At 40.0% G+C, this 24369-nt stretch overlaps 2 protein-coding genes across 2 annotated transcripts in view; one reads left to right on the top strand and one right to left on the bottom strand.

Annotated features, from left to right (window-relative positions):
* LOC149286002 (titin-like) overlaps positions 1 to 1944 on the top strand; it is a 200452-nt gene extending 198508 nt beyond the window's left edge. Inside the window, exons 255-256 of the mRNA XM_089494688.1 lie at positions 264 to 536; positions 1646 to 1944. Of these exons, the coding sequence (XP_089350814.1) occupies positions 264 to 536; positions 1646 to 1944 (572 nt within the window). The remainder of the gene's footprint in view (positions 1 to 263; positions 537 to 1645) is intronic.
* Positions 1945 to 7256: 5312 nt separating this feature from the next.
* Positions 7257 to 24369, bottom strand: LOC149286001 (pleckstrin homology domain-containing family A member 3-like). The gene is made up of 8 exons (XM_089494685.1): positions 24330 to 24369; positions 21909 to 22025; positions 21094 to 21249; positions 17878 to 18014; positions 16506 to 16670; positions 9520 to 9563; positions 7754 to 7860; positions 7257 to 7369 (listed from the first exon to the last, which is right to left on the bottom strand). The coding sequence occupies exons 1-8, from the start codon at positions 24367 to 24369 to the stop codon at positions 7257 to 7259; spliced, it is 879 nt and encodes a 292-aa protein (XP_089350811.1).

Raw genomic sequence — 24369 nt, 5'->3', positions numbered from 1 at the left:
TATAGAATTTATGTTTATGATACCTACTTTACTGCACAACTGACCTGAATTCTGCCGAAGTGTATGTGCATATTTTTATAAATTATATTACACGTCACAGAAAAGCCTAGTTAACAGAATTTTAGAATGTGACAATTACTTGGTAAGGTTAGTTTCATATTTTTTTTTCATTTACATAAACTACACAGTACATGTATGTTACGTAATATGATGGCTTACCTGAATGTAATACTTTATAATTAGATGTTTTACATTTTAAACAGGTCTTATTGAAGAACCCACAAGACAGGTTGTGTTAAAAACAGGTGGTGAAGTCAGCCTTCAAGAGAGTTTTGCGGCTCAGTCAATGCACATGTCCGCTAGTAGACAAGAGACATCTTTCAGCAGCAGTGCTATTTCAGAAACCAAATTTGCAAGTATGTCTTCCATGAAAGAAGCATCTTTTATGGAAATGAGTTCCAGCAGCATCATGGAAAAGTCTAGCCTGAGGCAAATGGAGAGTTCATCTAGCAGAATGCTGGCAGCAGGATTCCGAGGTGAGGAAAATAGAACATTTAATATGTTGTTCTTTTTGATCTTGGGTTGGCATTGTCAGAGATGGGATATATTGGGGGTTTAATACTGTGATGAAGCCTATGAAAGGCTAACACACGCAGGGTTACATTGGAAATCTACAGAAGTGTAGTAACAAGGATGAAACAAAGTATAGGGGGAGACACACAATTCTTATAGGGATGATGGCATCACATGTTTACAAAGACTGATTTACAAAGATCAAAACACACACTAAACACAGGTTTCTTTACAGGTTTCTTTTTACGGATACTATCACACAGAGACATTATTTCCAAACAGGAACTACTGCTTTCACAGACAACACAATACATTATTTACAAACAGAAGGTAGTGGTTTAGACCAATAAACCATTTGCCATTGTACATTGGCCTTTTGATATGGGCTTCAAGAGCTACAATTGCACTTAAAAAAAGTCACCGCCTGTCCTTCCCGTGAGCATGGAAAATCTTGTCTTGAATCAGCAGGTCAAATGTTCTTTAGTTAGGACAGTTCATTTTAACTCCTTCTACATCTATAATGACTGTAATATTTTTAGTATTCAGATTCATGCTTCCTAAGGTGCCTGATGTTGTCTGTATGCTACATCCAAAGGCATGGCATTACTGTTGTCTTCTGTTGCCTTTCAAGTAGGATATTCTCTGGGACAATGTCAAATCTTGAAAAAGGTAATATAACAGAGATAAGGCACCTCTACATCAAACATCTACATTATCTTCAAAATGTAGTCACAGGTGTAAAATCTATCCGGTCCTGCTGAAAATTGTGCCTGAAGGTCCATGTCCATTTTTAATCTACTCATTATTACAAATGAAACTATATAAAGCATCTACACATTACTATTATGGCGTTGGAGGAAAAAGCTAATTGGAAAAACATTACATTAAAACAACTGCTTGTGCAAGCCCAGAGCCTAGAAACGTATATGAAGCTTGCCAGGATCTATAGATTTGTCCCTCTAAACCTGTTGACCTGTGATTTCTAATTTTCTTTACAATATAGGACTTTATTTTTGTGAATATGAGTCAGAATAAACACTCATTTTGTGTTTTTGTGTGTCTTATTTTAAAGGAGCACCTCCCAAAATTGAAGCTCTTCCATCTGATGTCAGCATTGATTTGGGAAAGGTCCTGACTGTTGCCTGTGCTTTCTCCGGGGAGCCCACTCCAGAAATATCATGGTCTCATGCTGGACATTCGGTCCCTTCTGATGAACAAAAGGGAAGAGTCCATATTGAAACAAGTGAAGACTTGACCACACTTATCATCATGGATGTCCAGAAAAAGGACGGCGGCAATTATTCATTGACACTGACAAATCCATTCGGATCTGACACTGCATCTGTGAATATTAATGTTCGATTACCTTAAATGATCAGTCATTTACAACCACTTTTTACAAGTGATTTAATTAGAACTAGACTAACCGATTTGTAAATATAAAACTATTTTTGTACCTACCTGTATAAGACAAAGTCCAAATAATTTAACCTGTAACTCTTATTTGACTTAAGAAGTTATTTAAAAATGTTTATGACATGTACATACTGTATATAGCCGATTATACCGGTTATGGAGTTTTGTACCATATATTTTGTGACGTTTGACTATGCAACTGGAACAAACGGAGGGCAGGAGAAAGTTTCCTAGGAAGCGAATACCTTGCTCACCACTAATCTACGTGCCTCAACACTACGTTGATGACTAAGAATACCTCAACAGGTTGAGAAACTCCCTGTTGAAGACAGCCTACACCCAAGAAAGGATGCTCTACACGAACTATGCAAACAACTTACAAATAATAATTGTAAATATCAGATGTTGCAAGCAATTACCCTCCTGTAAGCAACACCCTAATATTTACATTATTCTAAGGACAAATGTTACTATTTTTCAGAGACAAATCATATTTTCGTTCAAAGTGCAAGCGGCCAGCACTTTGTTCATAAAATATTTCTCTGCACTCCTTCTGACACACTGACTTCCTCAACTTACTTTAAGTGTAACATCACCTGGCCATACCCTCAAAAAAGCAAGTTGAGAAACTCAAGTGCAGAATCTGTGCCAACTCTCTGGAGGTTTAATGGGTGCAGTGATTATGTGTGGTAGAATAGTTTCTCTATTATATGTTGTGAGAATAAGGCAGTTAAGTTATGTGCCACAGTTAATCAAACTGTTGTTAACAACATCACAACCATGCCTCTCACTTTTCTTTATTATCTGTTATGAATGTAGAATTATCTATTTATTGAACCTCCTGTGAGATAGCTGATTGATTGAAATAAAGCATGTTTTCTGCACCACAAAATTAGTTTGGGCTGTTTTAATTGATTTACTTAAAATCTGGACATATTTTTGCCTTTTACACAGTAATTCAGCTTGTCATCTTTAGAAATCACGTCTTTAATGCCTTTTTTCCGGAAATATACAGAGGAACAGCATTTTTAGTTCAGATCACAACTAATGACAAATTAGATAGCAAACGCTAATGGTCTTCTACCATGATGTTCGGCCTCTAATTGACCCTGCCTGCAGACTCCTATAAAGTCTTACATAAGATATGATGTACCAGAGACAGTGGTTAGACTCTTGACTCAATGGATTAGGTGACTTGAGCTGCAATTTTAAAAGTAGAAATACCCAATAAGACTGCGCCATGATCCTAGTAAAAAATGGAAGAATTAAAAAGAGAAGGAGTGAGCCAGTCAATGAATTGATGGGAAAAGAGAGAAGTTAATAGATACGGTGCCACCATGGTAATGGTCAGTCTTTGCATAAAACCAATATGAAAAAAGAAAAGAACTATAAACTCTTCGCACATTGTTGACTAGTGCGAAGAGTTAACAAGGACACAACCTGCAGACGTACAGTTAAAATTCAAGATCTAGAAGGTTTGAAACATTTTATTTTCCAATATCACATTGAACAATGCCTTACTATATAAGAGATCACATTAGCAACTGAACAAAAGAAAATAGATAGCTTAACAAGGAATAATCATCCAGATCCTAAAAGCAAGAATGTAGAGCATGACACTTCGCAAACCCTACATTTTAAAGTTCTACACCAAAATCCCTATATATTAGTGTTCGTAGATTTAATCAATATATATATACATGTACCTAATAAAATCGTATTCCTGTTCTCAGGATCTGAGATTGATTTGTTCAAATAATTACACTAACAAAACAGTGCACAGGTTTATAAAAAAAATAAAAAGCTGCGGTGGCAACAATTACACGGTATACATGTGATTTTTACATACATAGTGCTTATTTGAGAGGTGCAGTTCCACTTTGACAAACATAAATTACATGCTCTAAGTATGCTAAGCAAATAAGCCTTCGTAATTCTTCAATTTTATCTTTTCCTCTGAGTTTTGGTCACAAAAGGACACACTTTTTTAAAACCGCTTTTAGTTTCCACGGCAACATGTTATGGGTGCCTATTTTTTTCTTCCATGACATGAGTGCCTGGCAAAAACAATATGCATGTTGGAAAATTATACACAATTAGAAATTTATTTCTAGGCATTCTTTAGTACTAAGAACTGAGTTTTTAATGCCTTTAATTAAAAAAAATGCTAAGATCATCGGTGTAGGAGGGACAGCGCGTTTTCAACAACAGTACAAACACAACACGTAAGTGCATTTATTGACTGAAAAATATAGAATTTTTAAAAGTGACAGACGTGCCTTAATGTATTAAGATAAATAGCGCTATATAATAACCTGTAACTTGTGGGAAATCTAAAGAAGAAACTCTGCATTTTAGAGGGTAGATAAAAGAGAAGGCTCTGGTTTTAAAGCTGTTTTAATATTTTCTCTGTTTTTCCTTTAGTTTAGAATTACAACCATCACAACAGGTGTGTCACAAAATGTCAAGGGGTAACACTGCCTAATTTTCTTTTGAAATAGGCAAGTTCTACAATCAACACTTTTTTCTTTTTTATACAATTTATACAAAGGATATTTCTAATTTTCATGTAATTTATCAGCATCCTCGAAATAAACATGACTTTAACTACTCATATTGTTAGCAGAACTCGCTTAAAAAAAAACCAAAAAAAACAAACTGTAAAATCTCTTTATTCAGCAAACTGCAAAAATTACAATAACCGTTTAAAAACAAAAGTGAGGTTTTATGATGGCTCAAATTCTGCAAGCCTTACAAAACAATGCAATCCTTAAGACGTATCTTTATTTTACAAACACAGTATTTTTTGGCATCTTCAATGACAATCAAAATGAGACCACAAATTAAAAACAAAATATTGCATCACTTTCCATTGGGTCAGTTTAATATGTGTGGTCACTAATACTTCAGTATTACACAATGTGCAAATTTTACACTGTACCTTTTACAACATGTACTTACAATGCTTATTTTCCACAAGCAGCAGTTTTTACACCAACCCCTAGTCACAAACCCAGGACTGGTTATAGCCTCTACATATAGTTACTACTTACATACATACTACGTATAGTAACGCCCCTAATATAGCTAATAATCACATTGTTGTCAAAAGCTGTCATAGTGTAGCGCTTTAAGGGTAGCTGTGAAAAACAAGTCTTCAAGGAACACAAAGCGTTCATTATTCAGGGAATGGCATATTCTATATACAAATCCTGGGCTATTCGCGACCCAGCTGCAGAAGGTAAGTAGTATTGGTAAAACCAACAAACACTCGAGACATGGATGAGATAAGTCAGAGAGGACATCGTAAGGTTTGAAATAGGGCTTTCGTTTGAAACCACAGAAACTTGCTAAAAAGTCATTGTGAGTGCTAGTATGCCAAAAACCTAAAAAATAAATAAAAAGACAGCGGCACGTAATGTTTAGAATTTATTCTACACATTAGGTGCCCCTGTTGAACACTTACCAAACATATGTTCTGGGACAGAGGGGTTATTTTTTTTTTATTTTGAATTTTTATCACTGCAATGTGGATAGTGATCTCTCTGTATTGAATTAGTTTATTTTCATTCATTTTCATAAACAAATTGACCATGCCTGCATTAACCCATTTTAATTTAGGAACATCATACTTGCATAACATTCTGAACAACTGGAGTATATTGGAATCTGAATATGTCATTGTGTAGTCAGCTGCCTGAATTTTAATATGTATATGTGTAAAGCAAAAAAGCGTGGGTACACACAGTACCACATTCACATAGACACAACATACACACATCCATGGTTATTAAAATCTGCTTAAAATAAGCTGCTAATGGGGTTTATTCGCTGCGCATCATAAAATCACACAGGATTGTTCTACTGGAAAGGTGGCATGAAATGTTCATGATTTAACTATACAAGAACTTCTCGATCATTCTTACAGAAAAAGCTCACTGGGGTTGAAGCTGAAATGTGTCCAAAATATGTCATGTGGTGGCAAAAAGGGGCTCATATACTTAACCCTTACAGCATCCGTGGGACATACAATCTCTGTGCTGTGAGCTCCAAATATCTACACAGTGTTGTAATTTAGAACTCTTGATAGAATTATTACATGTTTAAAAACAGTAACTTTTGAGATAAATTCTGTTGTTCACCTTTCAGTCCGTTTCTTAGTGCAGTTTCTGCAAGACAACTTAGATGTCTTTAGCCAACTTCACCCTTTGCGAAGAACCCACTTAATGGTCAGATATCATGGGCTGCGCATCCAATGAACATATCTGGGAAAGTTAGACAGTAGGCTACCTGGAGCATGAAGCACTTCACCTAAAAATGAAGCATTGCTTTAAATCAATGTATCACCATGTACACTGATTTCATGACTTAGATTTAATAATTTAATAACTCAAAGGTTTAAACATCATAATGAGCAACATAATAGCAAAACATTATATAATTTTTATACATACATACACACACACACACACACACACACACACCCTTCCTATGAACAATAATCGTGCAGCATTAAATAATTATAAATCAAACATACTGTAGGTTGAGTGTTTTGCCTGCCACTGCTGTAAGAAGACTTGCACTTGAAGTAAAACATGTAGTAGTTACAGACACAGAAGAAAGTAAAGTAGAATGCCGACTGGATTTTTTTTCCCTATTTTGTCAACAAGAATTTAACGGGAATCATAATCAAAGTATGCACAAAAGAAAACAAGTATGACAACGCACATAACTTTTATACAAGCTCAACCCATCCTCTTGTATGAATAATTTAATCTTTTACTACCAAGGTGCCTCTACACAATATTCCATTGTCTCACATTACAAAATATTTCTCCTAGGTGTACAGTTGAAAATGGAGCAAAAAAAAAAATCTTGTGTACATTATATACAGAAAACATTTCATGACAAACAGCTGTCATTTTCAATAGAGGAAAAGAGGAAATGAACCTTGTGGCCTGTGTAATTTACATTTTTACACAGACCCCAAAGGCATAAATACAAAGCCACTAAATTTATTGCGCAGGGGGGGGGTTGGGGGTAGAGTCCTTCACCAATAATTGCATACTAAAAAGGTGTTTCTTCAAAGACGCACAATCAAACAACATCCAAATAAACTGTAGAAAGCTAAACTTGACTTTGAAGTTTTCTGTTAAAATACTATATAAAGTGCTGTGAAATCTTTTTCAGGGTTCAACAACTATACCATTTCACCAGCAGACATTGCATAGCAGTACTTCTACAAAATGTAGACTTCTTTAAAAATTTCACAAAGAAACGTGAAAATCGGCTGCTTCCTTCGACTTGGCTCGGTTTTCTTCCAGAATGCTTGTCGGACGAAAATTCCCATTAATCCCGGATATTGGACACTGCATAGGTCCTAGCGGAGCACATATTTTATTAGTGTATACACATAAACAGACCTTACTTGCGAATATTTTCTCTCATTAGTAGATCTATGAAATATAATTATCAATGCTTGATTTTAGCCCATTCCCTGAACTATTTTATCTGAACACCAAGAAAGTGATCAGTTGGGCAGCACACTGGAAAAACGCTTCACAGAGACAGGCTTGCTGTGAAACCAATTGCAAAAAAAAATAATATATATATATATATATATATATATATATATATATATATATATTGCATATAGAATGTTGTTGTGCTAATGGTAATGAAAGATCTTGGAGAGAAAGGTCTAAAGAATTCAGTCAACACTGAGAGATAAAATACTAAGAAGCTAAATAGTAATTAAACTTACGCTCTCTCTCGTCGACGTCATTAAAGGTTTCTGTATCCAAGTAAGCACTTTGTCTCCTGTGAGACACTCGATGGTAAGAATTTGGTTCCTTAAAGGAGTGGTTAGCCCTGTAAATACATGAAAGGTCAGTCATCATACTGAGCAAGATAAATCACCCATGAAAACAATAAAAATATATGGAATTAATGATAAAAATACCCATCAATATTAGTTATAAAAGAGCTGTAGAATATGTTAATTATATATATATATATATATATATACACACCGTATTTGCTCGATTATAAGACGACCCTGATTATAAGACGACCCCCCAAAATCTGAATATTAACTTAGGAAAAAAAGAAAAAGCCTGAATATAAGACGACCCTAAAGGAAAAAAGTTTTACCAGTAAATGTTAATTCATCTAAAAAAAAATTTTAAATAAAAGCTATGATTGAGAAAAATATTTTTTTTTGTTTTTATTTCCTTGTATTTTCCAACCTGTCCCCCAGTTACGCACATCTGCCCCCATGCTTGCCACACCAATATGGCACTGTGGCCCATGATATGCCTTTTAACCCTCTATATGCCACTGTGCCCCATGGTATGCCTTTTGACCCCCTATGTGCCACTCTGCCTCCAGAAATGCCTTATACCCCTATATCCCATTCTGGCATTTAGGGGGTTAAAATGCATATTATGGGGCAGAGTGGCATATAGGGAGGAATAAGGCATTCCAGGAGGCAGAGTGGCATTAAGGGAGTTAAAAGGCATTGTATAGAGCACTCTGCCTCCAGAAATGCCTTATACCCCTATATGCCACTCTGGCATTTAGGGGGTTAAAAGGCATATTATGGGGCAGAGTGGCATATAGGGAGGTATAAGGCATTTCAGGAGGCAGAGTGCTCTATTAAATGCCCCTTTAACGCCACTCTGCCTCCTGAAATGCCTTATACCTCCCTATATGCCACTCTGCCCCATAATATGCCTTTTAACCCCCTAAGTGCCAGAGTGGCATATAGGGGTATAAGGCATTCCAGAAATGTCCTATGCCCCCATTTAACGCACACGCACACACACACACTTACCGGTGCTTCCAGTTTCCTGCTGTATTGCCGGGGCAGCGGGTTGACGTCTCCTTCCGCTGCAGCCGGAAGGAGGTGGAGTTGGCAGCGGGGGTTTGTCTGCGTCCGTCGCGGATACCTTCCCCGGCTGTCAGAGATCCGAGTTCCCCGCACCGGTGAAGGTATCCGCGACGGACGCAGACAACCCCCGCTGCTAGCCACACCTCCTTCCGGCTGCAGCGAACGTTGTCTACGCGGATCGCGTAGACGTCAACCCGCTGCCCCGGCAATACACCAGGAAGCACCGGTAAGTGTGTGGGGGGGGGGGGAGACAGGAGGATCCAGGTCCCCTGCAGCGGTGCGGGGGATCTGGATCTTAGTCTCATAATCAGACCTCTATTTGAGGTCTGATTAGAAGACGACCCCGATTAGAAGACGAGGGGTATTTTTCAGAGCATTTGCTCTGAAAAAAACCTCGTCTTATAATCGAGCAAATACGGTATATATATATATATATATATATATAAGAAAACCCTCTGTCTCTGTCCAACACAAATGGTTTTGTAAATAATTTTTGATTAATGGATACTATAGAATTCATATAGCTCTTTTTGGAACAAAATAGCTGCTTGATGATAGTTTAGCACCATAAAATGCATTTTCTTTGGTAACACATTTTTTGCAAAACAATTAAAATCTAAACATGCACTCCTGCTTACCTGTCTGACGGGTAAGTGCCTGGGTGGCTCATGGACCTCTTCATCTAAGAAAATAAGATAAAAAAAGAAGCTCACAACACAAAAATGAGAAATTGAAAGAATGTATCCTTGCTGGTAACTGGAAAATAAGTTAAGGGCAACCCCTAGTTTCAGACATAAATTAAAATTACCTAAAATATACCGACAACAATGACTGTAGGTAAAGCTTATTTAGTCTAATAAGATGAAATAAGCTATTTTCCTGTCATCCAGTGGCAGTACAAGTGGGTAGTAATCTTACTCGGGACAAGTAGAACCTAAAAGTGAATAAACAGTTAAAATATCCGAAGCCCCTCCTCCTTACCCATAAAAACCGGCACCTCTCCAAAGATGGCAGTTTTTTTCTTGTCCCTTTCAGGGACGGACGGTAGAATCTTCAGTTCCGGACGGACTTGCTGGTGAGGCGCACGGGTTGCTGCCTGGGGGTTCCTCTTCCTCCGATTGCTCCCCGGGTGGTGAGCAGAGAGAGGCTTTTCCTTCCGTAGCGGTTCGCGTTACGGAAGATGACTGTTATGCATCCTTTTGTATTTGTGATGCGGGAGCATGCGCATTACGGTGGAACGCACGCCCGGGTGTCGTTGCGTTCCACTGAAGATCCGATCGCGCTACTGAGCATGCGCGAATCGGATCTTCCGGAGGGCGGCATTTTTGAATGCTATAAAAGGCGCTTTTTCCTGTCTGACTGCAGGAGCATTGCCAGTACAGGATTACCGTGTCACCAGCCCCCCCACACGGTTCAGAGGAGTTTAGGGTAAGATTTTATTTATCTTGGCTCTATACTTTCTCTGCCCTCATAAAAAAAAAAAAATAAATAAAAATTTTAACCTCTGTTTTCTTTTATCAGATGTCTAGTCCGGTTCCTATAGAAATTCCGGAGAAAGATAAAAGGCCACCGGCTCCCAGAAAAGCTACTTCTAAATCCAAGCATGTGGCTTGTTCAGAGTGTGCTACTCCTCTCCCGGATGGTTGTCGTAAGAAAATGTGTAATTCATGCTCGGCGGAACAACTTGCTACTGAAAAGCAAAAAGATTTGCATTCCTTCCTGGGTTGGTTCCAGGAGAATTTGGCCCAGACCTTTGAAGCTTTTCAACTTTCTGCTGCTCATTCCCAGGAGAAAAGGAAGGAAAGTTCGCATAAACGCAAGAGGTCCAGATCATCATCTAGATCAGACCTTTCCTCCGGTGAAATCTCTCACTCATCTCTTTCTACTTCAAGTAATAGTTCAGAAGATGAGGTTTTTTTCCCTCCTCAGGAGCTTCGTAAGCTTTTTAAGGAGGTTTCGCGTCTGTTACTAGAGGAGGATTCAGAGAAGGTTAAAGGTTTTCCGGTTCTTCCGAAATTAACAGAACTTATGGAAAGAGAATGGAAGCACCCAGGTAAAAGAGCCTTTATTTCAAAACAGTTCAGACAACTGTTTAAACTTCAAGGGGAAGACACATGGGATGATCCCCCTAAAGTGGACTTCCAAATTGCACAACTTTCCAAAAAGACGACCATTCCAATTGGAGGGGTGTCAGGTCTTAAAGACCCCATGGATAGAAGGGCAGAAACTTCGCGCAGGCGCATATTTCAGGCTGCAGGTTCGCAGTGTAAGGCAACGGTGGCCAGCGCGGCGGTGGCTAGAGCCCAGAATATTTGGATTCACGCCTTGGGAGAATGTCTCTCCGATGACTCAGATTCTGAGATTTCCAGACTCCTTAACAGGTTAAAGCTCTCCAATAGTTTTTTGTTGGATTCATCTCATGAATCTCTTAAATTATCGGCCAGAACTATGGGATTGTCCTCAGTGGCACGAAGAGCCCTGTGGTTACGATCCTGGACAGCGGATTCGGCATCCAAGGCCTCTTTATGTGATTTACCTTTTGAGAGGAAAAAGCTGTTTGGAGCTCCGCTAGAAGACCTGATCAGACAGATGTCGGATACCAAACGAGCTCTCCCTCAAGATAGAAGGATCAAGTGGAATCGTAAATACCCTTATCGGAATGCCAGACCTTTCCAGTCTTCCCGCTCTCAGAATTTTCGTCGTCCCTACGGAGATAGGAAATTCCAAGAACGTCCTGGTAAGCAAGAAAAGAGGAAGTTCTGACAAAGTAGGAGGAAGATTGCTATGGTTCAGAGACGCCTGGGAGCAGACCACTCAAAATATTTGGATTCGGAAGATCATTGCGGAGGGATACAAAATCAAGTTTTTTCGACCTCCTTTGAGCCACTTTCTCATCTCCTCATATCCTGCGGAAAGCAAAAATGTAGCCCTGTTTTCAGCATGCCTCACGCTGCTACAGAAAGGAGTCATAGAGAAGGTCCCAGTTCGTCACAGATTCCAGGGTGTCTACTCTCGTCTCTTTCTGGTTCCAAAGCCGGACGGTTCATTCCGTCCGGTTTTGGATCTAAAGAGGGTCAACAGTTGTGTACGCTATCAACATTTCCGTATGGAGAACCTCCAATCTGCCACTCATATTCTGCAAAGAGGAGATTTTATGGTTACACTGGATTTAAAAGACGCCTATCTTCATGTGCCTATGGCCGACGCGTCCAGAAAGTTCCTCAGGTTCTCGGTTCGAGTAAACAAGAGAATTTATCACTTTCAATTCACAGCCCTCCCATTCGGTCTTTCGTCGGCTCCAAGAGTTTTTACCAAGATCCTGTGCCCATTGACGGCAAGCCTAAGACTCCGGGGTGTCGCTATCATACCATACTTGGACGACTGGCTCATCAAGGCCAACTCTACAAAAAAACTTCTGGCAGACTTGGACACCACGGTTCATTTTCTAGAACAACATGGCTGGATCATCAACAAGGAGAAATCCAATCTCCTTCCCTCCACCAGGATCCAGTTCCTGGGGTTGATGGTGGACTCAGTTTCCCAGTGCATCTTCCTCCCGCAATCAAAGATCAGGAAGATAAGACAGGAAATTTCCTTTCTTCAAAGGAATCCTACCTGCTCTGTCAGAAGGGCTATGAGTGTCCTGGGTGTTCTTACAGCGTCCATCCCTGCGGTCCGTTGGGCAAAGTCTCAGCTGCGTCCCTTACAGTGGCAGATCCTTTCCAAATGGTCAAGAAGGGAAGAAGACTTAGACGCAATCTTCACAATATCACGCCAAGTCCTATCTCAGCTGAACTGGTGGAAGAAATCAACCCATCTTTCCGGGGGTCTCTCGTTCCAACCCCGACATTGGATAACTCTAACCACGGATGCCTCCAGAATCGGCTGGGGGGCGCATTTAGGTTGCCTCTTCAGGCAGGGAATTTGGTCTGGAAGATTCTCATCAGTCTTCAAATTACAGGGAATTAAAGGCAGTCCTTCTGGCCCTCATGGCTTTCAGGCCCCATGTAGAGGGTCGTTTTGTAAGAATCCAGTCGGACAACGCTACGACAGTGGCTTACATAAACAAGCAAGGAGGAACGCGAACACGAAAGCTTCAGATTCTGTGCTCTGTTTTAATGAAGTGGTCCCAACAACATCTGCAGGACATCTCGGCAACCCACATCAGAGGCTGCTACAATCTTATTGCGGACGACCTCAGCCGGGCAAAGTGGTCTCAGGCGGAGTGGTCCCTGACCGCGCAGACCTTCTCCATCTTGGTGGCAAGATTCGGCCTCCCGGAGATAGACTTGATGGCTACCAGAAAAAACAGGAAAGTGCCGGTTTTTGCGTCCCTCAACAGGCTGGATTCTCCTCAGGTCCTGGACGGCCTTTCAATTCAATGGAATTTCCGTTTGGCCTACATATTTCCTCCGGTAGCCTTGATCCCGAGAATTCTCCAAAAGATTTGCTCAGACAGGGCCAGGGTCTTGGCCATCATACCTTACTGGCCAAGTCGAAGTTGGTTTGCCCTTCTCAGACAACTTACCTTGGCATCCTGGGAACTTCCGACGTCAGAGCCTTTGTTGGACAACAGGGAGCTTCGTCCAGACCTCCTTCGGATGTTTCGGTTGACGGCCTGGCTTTTGCAAGGATGATTCTGCGGAACCAAGGTGTTGACGGTGACCTTTCTGATCTTCTGTTGAATTCTGTGAGACGCTCTACATCCAGGATATATTTTCGTATTTGGAAAAAATTTCTTCTGTGGTGCTCTGCTCGAGGTTTGACTGTCTTCCCTCAGAATATCAGCTCTATTCTGCAGTTCTTGCAAGATGGTTTGGATTTAGGTCTCAGTGTTTCTACCTTAAAGGGTCAGGTCTCGGCACTTAATCATTTTTTTCTTTCAGACTTGGCCTCTCACCTTCTAGTAAGACGTTTCTTTAAAGCCGCGACCATTCGGCGTCCCCCGTCAAGGTCTCCTTTTCCTACCTGGGACCTTACTCTCGTCCTGCAGGCTCTTTGTTCGGCTCCTTTCGAACCATTGGAGGAAGTTTCATTGAAGATCCTTTCCCTCAAGACGATTTTTTTGGTGGCGATTACTTCAGCCAAGAGAGTGGGGGAACTTCAAGCCCTCTCGTCTTCGGCGGATTTCACTGTTTTCCATCAGGACAAGGTCGTGTTGCATTTGAAACCTTTGTTTCTTCCAAAGGTCATCTCCAGGGCGAGTATCAAATCAACCATTGGTTCTTCCCTCGTTTTTTCCGTCTCCTTCCTCCCCGGAAGAATGTAAATGGCACTCATTGGATGTTAAAAGGGCTTTGGACATATATCTCAAGCGTACTTCATCCTTCCGCACCACCGACCACCTTTTTGTCAATTTTTTTGGTCATTCTGCTGGTAAGGCGGCTTCAAAGGCTACCATTTCTCGATGGCTTGTTAACACCATTCGTATGGCCTACCAGGCCAAGGGCGAGTTGCTTCAAGGTCCCGTTAGGGCTCACTCCACTAGAGCCATGTCTGTTTCTTGGGCTGAAAAGGCTTCGGCTTCTCCTGAAGAGATCTGCAAGGCGGCTTCCTGGTCCTCGTTCAATACGTTTATACAACATTACCGGCTAGACGTCTTTTCCTCCTCTGCGGCGGATTTCGGGCGCAAGGTGCTTCGAGCTGTTGTCTCCTAGGCATTTCCCCCCCCCTTCTCCGGGATCTTGTTACATCCCACTTGTACTGCCACTGGATGACAGGAAAAACGGAAATTTTTTACTTACCGTAAATTCCTTTTTCCTTAGTCCAGTGGCAGTACAGATTTCCCTCCCTTCGTTAAGAATAAACTTTACTTTGCATCCATTTCTGTGTGTCTTGTTACTAACTGCCATCTTTGGAGAGGTGCCGGTTTTTATGGGTAAGGAGGAGGGGCTTCGGATATTTTAACTGTTTATTCACTTTTAGGTTCTACTTGTCGCGAGTAAGATTACTACCCACTTGTACTGCCACTGGACTAAGGAAAAAGGAATTTACGGTAAGTAAAAAATTTCCGTTTTTTCTTCAATGGTATACTACATATTGAAGTGCACTTTATGTGAAAAGATTTTTTCATGGGATTACCCCTTTAATGAGCAGGGAAGAAACAAATGATGTAAAACAGCTATTTATTTCACATTTAAAGCAGAACAGAAAAAACATCACACCGTGTCATGATTTATTCAACAAAAATAAAGCCAAAATGAAGTCATGCGTGGAAAATCTAAGCACACTTTATGATTCAATAGCTTGTAGAACCACCTTTAGCAGCAAAAACAAAGTAATTGTGTTCTGTATGACTTTATCAGACCCTCATATCGTTGCGACGGAATTGTGGCCCACTCTTCTTTACAAAGTTGCTTCAGTTCACTGTGGTTTGCAGGCAATTTTTTATGCACAGCTCTCTAAATGTCCCGCTAGAGTATTTCAGTCAGGTTGAGCCCTGGACTTTGATTGAGCCATTGCTACACCTTCTTTTCTTTTTCAGCCAGCCATTCTGTTGTAGATTTGCTGGTTTGCTTGGGATCATTGTCCTGTTGCATAACCCAATTTCGGCCAAGATGTTGGACAGATGGCCTCACATTGGACTCCAGAATACTTTGGTATACAGAGGAGTTCATGGTTGACTCAATGACTGAAAGGTTCCCCGGTCATGTGGCTGCAAGACAAGTCCAAACCATCACCACTCCACCATCGTACTTGGCAGTGGGTATGAGGTGTTTGTGCTCATATGCTGTGTTTGGTTTTCACCACACATGACGCTGTGCACTGGTCTTGGCCGTCTATTGTTCCAGAAGTGGATTGCAAAGTTGAATCTGAACAAACACAAGCCATGCTCTTTTTAGAGAAGAGGCTCTCCTGGCAACCCTTCTTGTTCGGTCTTTTGCTAATCGTACCGTCATAAACTTTAGCATTTACCATGCTGAGGACTGTAGATTCTGAGATGTAATTCGTGGGTTTTCTGCAATTTCTCCAAGCATTGCAGGGGCTGACCTAGGAGTGAATTTCCTGGGATGTTCACTCCTGGGAAGATTGGCAACTGTATTGAATGTTTATCACTTTTGAATAACCTCTCACTATAGAATGATGGACTTCAAATTGTTTGGAAATGGCCTTATAACCCTGCACAGATTAATGGGCAGCAACAATTGCTTCACTAAGATCATTGCTGATGTCTTTCCTCATTGGCATTGTGTTAAAACACACCTGAATGTTGCAGACGAGCAAACAGCTAAAACTTCAGCTTTTATAGAGGTGCTCACACTTGCTGATGATCAATTAATCAAGTGCATTTGACTAGCAGCATCTGTCTGCTACTTAGCATCTAAATTTCTATGGAAGCAGGGTGTACTTAGCCTCTGCATTTTGGCTTTATTTTTGTTGAATAAATCATGGCAGTGTAATATGTATATGTAATTTTTAGACCTAAGAAACAGATGATTGTTATGTCCTGATATGTAAAACCATATAATTAAATAGGGTGTACTTTTTTCACATGGCTATTCATAAGGTTTAATTTTGAAACAGCTTCAGGGTTGCTGTCACAAAATAGACATTTAATTAGTATAGGTATACAAGAAAACCTCACAACCAACTGCTTAGTAAAACGCTAATATTTGAACCATACCATTTGGACCGGAGAAGGAGACACAGCTGATGTCAAGGAATCATGAGGGGGCAGCTGAAACATTTCAGGTTTAAATTTGGCATTTGCTATCTTGACACATTCTTCGAGTGTAGTAATAAATGTGTTGCAGGTTGCACTGAGCAAAGAAGATGCTTCATTCATACTCTAAAAATGAATTAAATAACTTAGTTAAATTATTTCAGAAAGAAGAAAAATAAAAGGAGACAGCAAATATTTCTGCAATAAGGCTGTTACATTTTTATAAAAAATGTTAATATAAGCCATGTATCATCTAAAAAAAAAGTCAATTTGTATTTTGGCACAAATTAGCCTGCTGGTTCTTTGTGTCAACCCGTAATGATTATGGAGAATTTAAAAGCCACTATTGTTGGGGTAATTCTGTAAAACTCCAGCAGTAACCTGGTTAAGGGACACTCCAGTAATTACTTTAATGTATATGATAACTGGGTGCCCCCCTTGAATTGGGGTAGTGTCCCTTTTTTTCAAATGCATGAGGGATTCTGCAGAACCCCCCTCCCCATGTGTATTTGCCCTTTTCCCACACACCCCCAGCTATGTTTGGCCAAACACATCTCCATGCAGGTGCCATACTCATCTCCAACCAGCTGGCGCATTTGCTCCATAAATGGGGGGGAGGGGGGGCGCTCAGTGGGAGCGCTCTCCTGTCACTGATTGGCTTCATCCACCGTCAGACCACAGGTAAGGTTGTTTTTTTTTTGGTTTTTTTTGTTACCGAAGAATGCTTACCTAAGAACTCACTTTAATCCAAGCCTGGAAGCGGACTACTGTTTAATCAGAACTGGTGGCTTATTACAGGTCTCTGTATCAAGATCAGCAAGTGCCTGATGGCTGGTGTTCCAAACAAGGTCGGTTTGTGTTGCCATGTGTTTTAGAGTAGCCCTTTTCTCCATACGCTTCTATCTGGTCATTTTTTCCTTTTGACATTTCTTTAGAAATGTGTGGGCTTCCTGTAAAAATTGCTTCTACGTAAAAGAACTTATACTTTGCTGAACAAAACTGGTTTTCCACAATACACGTGTAAAAATCTCAGTGACATCCAACCGGGACCAACTGGAGACAAGCTGTACAGAGACCTCTTCTAACTATTGGTTGTACTCTGACAGTATGGTTCTCACACCCTATGTTTGTACTATGGCTAGCTAAGCAAGTGTGATTAAACCTTACTTTCCAATACAGACACAGCAGAAGCAGTAGCATAGACAAATGGTTTTCAGTTTATGTCATGCAGCAAGAACCGTCACCATGCACACAAACTGCTAAAATAAATATGGTTTTGTCCATTAATCTGTTGCTTCCTGATCAGCATTGTACGGACAAAGCGAACACGTACCTCAGCACTTGGACAGGAACGATTCTCATCTTGACTGACAAATTCCTTAATGGTATAAACCTGCTGTACCAACAAGTCACAATACAGACGGAGTTCTGACATTTTGGTTTTCAGAGATTCGTTAGTTTCATTTATTTCTGGAATATTGACAAATAAAAATGAAGATGATTCAGTTGTGTATCTTAGATGTGTTTATCAAGCTGAAAAGAATATTTTATAATCATTTTTAATGATTTGGGGACTTAAAACATATACATTCTTGTGTGAATAAAATTGGCTTGCTCAAAAGACTAAGTTAACGAGAGTGCAATTTTTGAAAGATACACAGAAAACAGATAATACATGCACATAAATCATACAGTATATATGCGAGCGCTCAACAGAAAAGGGTGAGGAATATTGGTATGCTAGTTATTTCTTAAACTTTTCCTGACAAAACTGCATGGGTGTGGGTTTTAGAATGGAACTAGCAATCGATACAACTTATGTGACATATTACTATACTATTATAATACAATTATGAAACTAAACAGAAACATAGAATGTGACGACAGACAAGAAACATTCGGCCCATCTAATCTCCCCATTTTATCCTGATGTAGAGACTCGCACCTTAATCAGTCCTTGGTCCTGCCTTAGTTTCGGAATAGCTTTATGTGCCTATCCCATACATAAATTCCCTCACTGTAATAGCATGTACCGCTTCTGATGGAAGGATTTACTATTTAACCCCTTCAGTACCGGGACGTACCTGGTACTTCCTGGTTAACAGTCCTGGTTAACCAGGTACGTCTCCTCCAAAAAACGCCCCCACATCACCACAATCGCGGTGATCGTGGGGGCGCTGCTGCTGCTGTCTGCCCAGGAGTCCTGGGCAGACAGCACAGCCTCTCTAAACCCGCCCCCAAGCCCACGATCACTCCCACGGAGTGATTCTCTAGGCAGAAACTGCGATTGCAGAAAAATCTGCAATCGCGGTTTCAGCTGCCACGGGCAGCTTCAGGGAAGGGTGGGGGGTGTTGAATGGGTCCCCACACAAGTGTGGGGACCTGACCCAACACCCCCCTGCTGCCTGATCGCTCCATGAGAGCGTCAGTGCAGCGTTAACCCCTTCAATGCCGCGATGATCGCGGCATTGAAGGGGTTAATTCCCGTTTTTTGGGGGGTTCTGCTGCTGGTGGTCTGCCTGGAAGCCCAGGCAGACCAGCAACAGCAAAAACGAGCCCCCAGAAGTCCTCTGATCAGTCCTGTAGGACTGATCAGAGAGACTCCTCCCCTACAATCTCCAGTCTATTGGAGATTGTGTCCCAGCTGCCAGAGGCAGCTTCAGGGACAGGGAGACAGGGTTCTGTGGTCTCCACATGAGTGTGGAGACCAGACCCCCCCCACCCCCCCCTTCCTCAGTTAACCCCTACCCCCCCTCTTCCTCAATTAACCCCTTCAATGCTGCGATTGTGTATGACCCCCATCGCAGCATTGCAGGGGTTAATATTAGTCCCCACAAGCTTGTGGGGACTAAATATCAATCAATGCTGTGCTTCAATGGAGCATCAGCATTGAAAGAGTTAAAAAAATAATGTAAAAAATAATAATAATTTAAAAAAAAAAATAAAAAAAAATAATAAATAAAAAAAAATTTAATAAAATAATAATAATCATTAAAAAAAAAATAACAGCACTGACCTGAAAGTCCAGGGTGCTTCCAGGTCAAATGCTGGGCTGATCAGATCGCTCCTGGCCAATAGGAGTGATCGGATCATTATGGCAGCCCACGGATGACCCTGCTCTACAAAGAGAGAGGGGTCATCTAGGATAATTATGAAAAAACAGAAATTATTAATAAATGAAAAAATCATAATTATTACCTGATCACTTGTCGGTGACATTTTAAGTCGCTGATTATTGATCGGTCTCCCTGATTGATGTCAGCGGCCTAAACCTGTCACTTACAAGTAATCTGATGAAAAAAATATTTAAAAAAAATGTAAATGCACATGTTCCAGTTTTGCCCTCATAGCTTCCTCAAAAAATACATGAACCATGCATGTGAGGCCTTGTTGGAACCGGGGGGTGTTGGTGAACAAAATGTGGTGTTTTTTTTCCAGTGTTACACATATGCTGTGCAAGAAATAAATTGCAACATTGAAATGTATGCGTTAAAAACGCAATAAAATAAATTTTCCGTGAATTTGGCAGACATCAGTGAAGAAAAGGCTAGCTGAAAACTGTCAAAACTACCCTAGTTGAACACCTTGACTTGTCTACTGTTCATAAATATATACTTTTATGGGGTAATTTACAGCAGGGGGCTTCCAAAATGTCCCAAATGGGATATGGGCCCAGGAAACCAATTTCTGAAAATTCCAAATGTGAAAACGAAAATGCGCATATTCCAGTTTTGCCCTCATAGCTTCCTCAAAAAATGCATGAACCATGCATGTGAGGCCTTGTTGGAACCGGGGGATGTTGGTGAACACAATATGGTGTTTTGTTCTGCAGTTGCACATATTCTATACAAAATATAATATGAAATCTAAAGCAACATTGCAACATATGCAAAAAAAACCAAAAAAATATAAAAATACCTCAAAATTTGGCAGCAATTGGCGATAAAATCCCTGTTTGAAAAGTGTCAAAATGACCCTAGTTGTACACCTTGACTTATCTACTGTTCATAAACATATAATTTTGGGGGGGTAATCAGTATCTGCGATAACTATTGCAGTTATTAGACTACCATGCCAAATTTGAAAAAAATTACATTTCAAAAACGTGATGCATGCCTTGCAATATTTGCCCTATACTGGTCAAAATAGATAAAAATCCTGGCCATGTTGGGTGGTTTCCAAATCAGGACAAGTTAATGAATATATTTGGGATATTTTTTTCCCATTGGTTCAATGTGTGTACAATTTGTATGTATACAAAACTGTAAAAAAATGCGTTTTTTTCATTTTTTCCCCACTTTTTCCAGTTTTTTTCAAACAAAACAATGTACTACCCAGCTTACTATGGTTTCAAATGAAAGCCCTACTTGTGCTGAAAAAAACAATATATGATTTGTGTGAGTGCACCAATTGATAAGAGAGAAATTACAGTTGAAGAAAGACATGGCAAAAACACAAAAACGGCTCCGGTCCTTTAGCGACACGTTAGTATCAAAATCCCGGTCCTGAAGGGGTTAAATATCACCCCTTCAGTGGAGTAAAAATATACCTTTTTCTTTCTTTGTCCTGTTGTCCGTAAGACAAGCTTTAGAACTTCCTAATGCAACTAGCCATCTTTGTCTCTCAGCAGCACTGACGGCTTTCAGGTAAAAGTGCTGCTCCCCTGGGATAATGAGCTCCATCCGTGTGTTGTCTGTTGAATGAACTGAAAAGAAATACTGTTACAGCACAGGGGTCATTTTATTTCTCAGGTTATCCCCCAGGAACTCCATGCATCTAACAGACAATACTCACATTTGTTACAGAGACAAGGTATATATAGATACTGATGCTGTTAAATAACGCAGTTATTTTTATACTGCCATATCTACTTGAACGCTAGTATTATATTGCGTACGGGAACCACTGGCACCGACTGCTTGCATGCAGTGATTCCATCATCAACCGTCACTCACTATCCCTGCATTGCACGACACAATTCTCACCAAAATATAAGATATTTTAACTAAATCCCTCTACATTTGGAAGACTAAGCCTGTGCAAGAACTTGGTATGACCCTTGTTTTCAGAAGATACAGCTGCTGAGCAGTTCTAACTTCAGTAACTAAAGAATGCCTGCGCGGATTTGCATGAAGGAAATGGCACTGGAGTCCATGCTATCATAAGACTCCAATGTGCACTTACCATCAAAATAGGGCTGGGTGCTCCTTTAAGAAATTCATGTGTCACCTAGACAAGAATTCATTAAAATACCTGAAAATAAAAATGTATCTTGGCTTTTCAGTTTACCATACTTTCAAATTTTTACCCCAGAAAACATGCGCACATTGTTCCAGAGGGGATCACAGATCTCCCCCCACGTACCTTTGATTTCACAGACTGCCATCTTAATGCTTCCTTTGCTTCCCTTGCAAACATCATCTTGGGAATCATAGTAAGACAGAATACCGTTGTCTAAAACAAACCACCGAGGTTGCCAACCTAAAAAATGAAAAGTGCTTATAAAGGTGCTGATGTATGAGAAAAGCATACCACGTGTTTAAGAGGAACAGGCTTTTCAAATAAATGAATAAGAACCCCAAAAATAGAATAAAGGGCCTATTGCTTTATAAATAGGCAGGAAAGAAACCTAGAATACATTGTACAGATTAGATAAGAAGGGAAACAAGAGGGTGCGTTTTCATACCTTTGCTGATACATATAGCTGTGTGTACATTTATATCATATGTAAATTTTTCTGTGTGGGGGGAGATATATGTACACACACACACACACACACACACAGGTACAAAACTACTAAGCCATGATAAACAGGTCTTGCTGCTCTTAGGGCAAATCCTTGAAATCCCCACACATATATAAATCACAAAAAGGTATATTAATATGATCGCAGTACCGTTAAAATTCTGGTTTTGTTGGCTTCAGATTTTACCTAATTATAAGTGGGTAAAAGTGCAAAATTCATTAAAGGGACATTCCAGCCATTATACGCACTTTAATAGATATGATAGCTGTGTGGTCCCCCTATTCAAATGCATGGGAGGATTCTCACAAAGTATTTGGATACGCATTCTTTGTTTAGGTGATATCTGGGACATGCCTAATCATGCCATAGCACCTGTTGTTAAGGGTTTAGTAAATCCTATAATACCTTTAACAAATACCAGATTAAATGCTCTCCTGGTTCTTTATGAAGTTAAAATGGGATGTCTACTTGTAGTGTTAAAGGGAAATCTATCAAAGCAAATTACACTTTGAAAACTAATTGGAAGCAAACAGAAAGAATGTTATGCCATTCAAGAATTTAGATGGATCGTAAGCTAGTTTGAGCCCTCCTTATCTGTTGTTTCTGTAAGTCAAATTGCTATATACTACTTATGTCCTCTTTACCCACTGTACAGCACTACAGAATATGATAGCACTATATAAAACAAATAATAATAATAGTTTTGGTTTTTTTGTTAAATCCATGCAAATCAGTAAATCAATCATATCACCTTTTTCTCCCTCTTCCGTTATTACATATGGCTGTTTCTGTTTTTTGACACAGAAAGAATTGTGAAGGTAAAAACTATTTACTAAACAGGCACGTCGGGTGTTACTCTACAACGTATGATCAGCCCGACAGGGCGCTTAATGAAAACAATGTTTTGTAATAGTCAGTTTTACATAAACAGGGTTACAACATACACAATGTTGCCAATTTGACGGATGATAACTGCATGTGACGTACTCAACATAATTCTGTAAGACACACATTTTCAACGAAACCTAACCATTTGAGTTCTATGACACTAAAAGGAGGAGAGTTCGGGACATTCACCCCAAACAAATAAAAAAAGAAAAGTTTAAAACAATTTATTCCATATGTTAAGCGCCCATGCTTCCATATAACAGACAACACAAACAAATACAAGCTAAGAAGGTCCAGGCGACACTCACTGGTGTCATTCATATATTAGTTAATTTCATGTTGGATAACCTGGTTAAAGATACCGGTGCATTGCTGTAGCAGTCCACAGGACTTCAGCTGGTGGGAATACTCAACATCTAGGACCATCGATGATGTACGAGCTACAAACACCCAACAAGCAGTGGAAGAAGCTTCAACAGATCTCTATATTTGTACAAATAAGAAGCTCCTTCCTTTTATTCAGGAGGAAGCTGACAGCTCCCAGGAACCAAAGATCTTCCTACAAGGTGTATTCATTGTACTATTCATTGTATGAGCCCAATAACTGCACTAAACAATAACTGTGTCTGGGGGGCAAACTGTAACTACTCTGGGTGTGTAACACGTAACACTACGCTTGGCATGTTACCCCAGGCAACCAATTTTTGTCTTATTTCCTCTAAACCTACCCATACAAAAAGCTTTATTCCTGTAATCACTGAACCAACAGTATACCAATGTATAATTGCATTTATTTGCAATAATTACACGTATGATGCGGAGAAGGCCATTGGCTGTCCGCAATCATTACATAAATACATAGTTGCACTGAGTATCGTTACGGACACATTCAGATATTTGCTGGACGTTTCTTAATTCCATAAATTATAATAAAACACAAGATATTCCCACGGAGTGAACTTCATCTCAAATGTGTAAAGAACACCTAAAGTTGTGCAGTCAGCTAGAACGTCTCTCTGGTTACTATGGTGACTGCACACTACATATAACGCTCTGTATAGCATAGCATCTCTATATTGCCCGTGGGATATTATTACGCTAACGGTAACATAACTATATGTTTATAGACGGCCATGTTGCATGCACCGTACCAGTGATATAATTGGTCCATTTGAAGAGAACCCCTTCCAT

Source organism: Sceloporus occidentalis, unplaced genomic scaffold (genome assembly GCF_023333645.1).
Source record: "Sceloporus occidentalis isolate IW3139 unplaced genomic scaffold, rSceOcc1.0.p SCAF_74, whole genome shotgun sequence".
Lineage (NCBI taxonomy): Eukaryota > Metazoa > Chordata > Lepidosauria > Squamata > Phrynosomatidae > Sceloporus > Sceloporus occidentalis.
The sequence above is the reverse complement of the archived record's forward strand: the minus strand, read 5'-3'. Positions and strand labels throughout refer to the sequence as shown.

What these genes read in the sequence shown, in the direction of transcription:
- LOC149286001 (XM_089494685.1), bottom strand. Translation starts at nt 24,369, where the DNA reads ATGGAAGGGGTTCTCTTCAAATGGACCAATTATATCACTG. An exon ending in GGCACTTACCCGTCAGACAG is followed by an intron (nt 7,861 to 9,519) that starts GTAAGCAGGAGT and finishes ATGTATTTACAG; the next exon opens with GGCTAACCACTCCTTTAAGG. An exon ending in TGACGTCGACGAGAGAGAGC is followed by an intron (nt 7,370 to 7,753) that starts GTAAGTTTAATT and finishes GTGCTCCGCTAG; the next exon opens with GACCTATGCAGTGTCCAATA.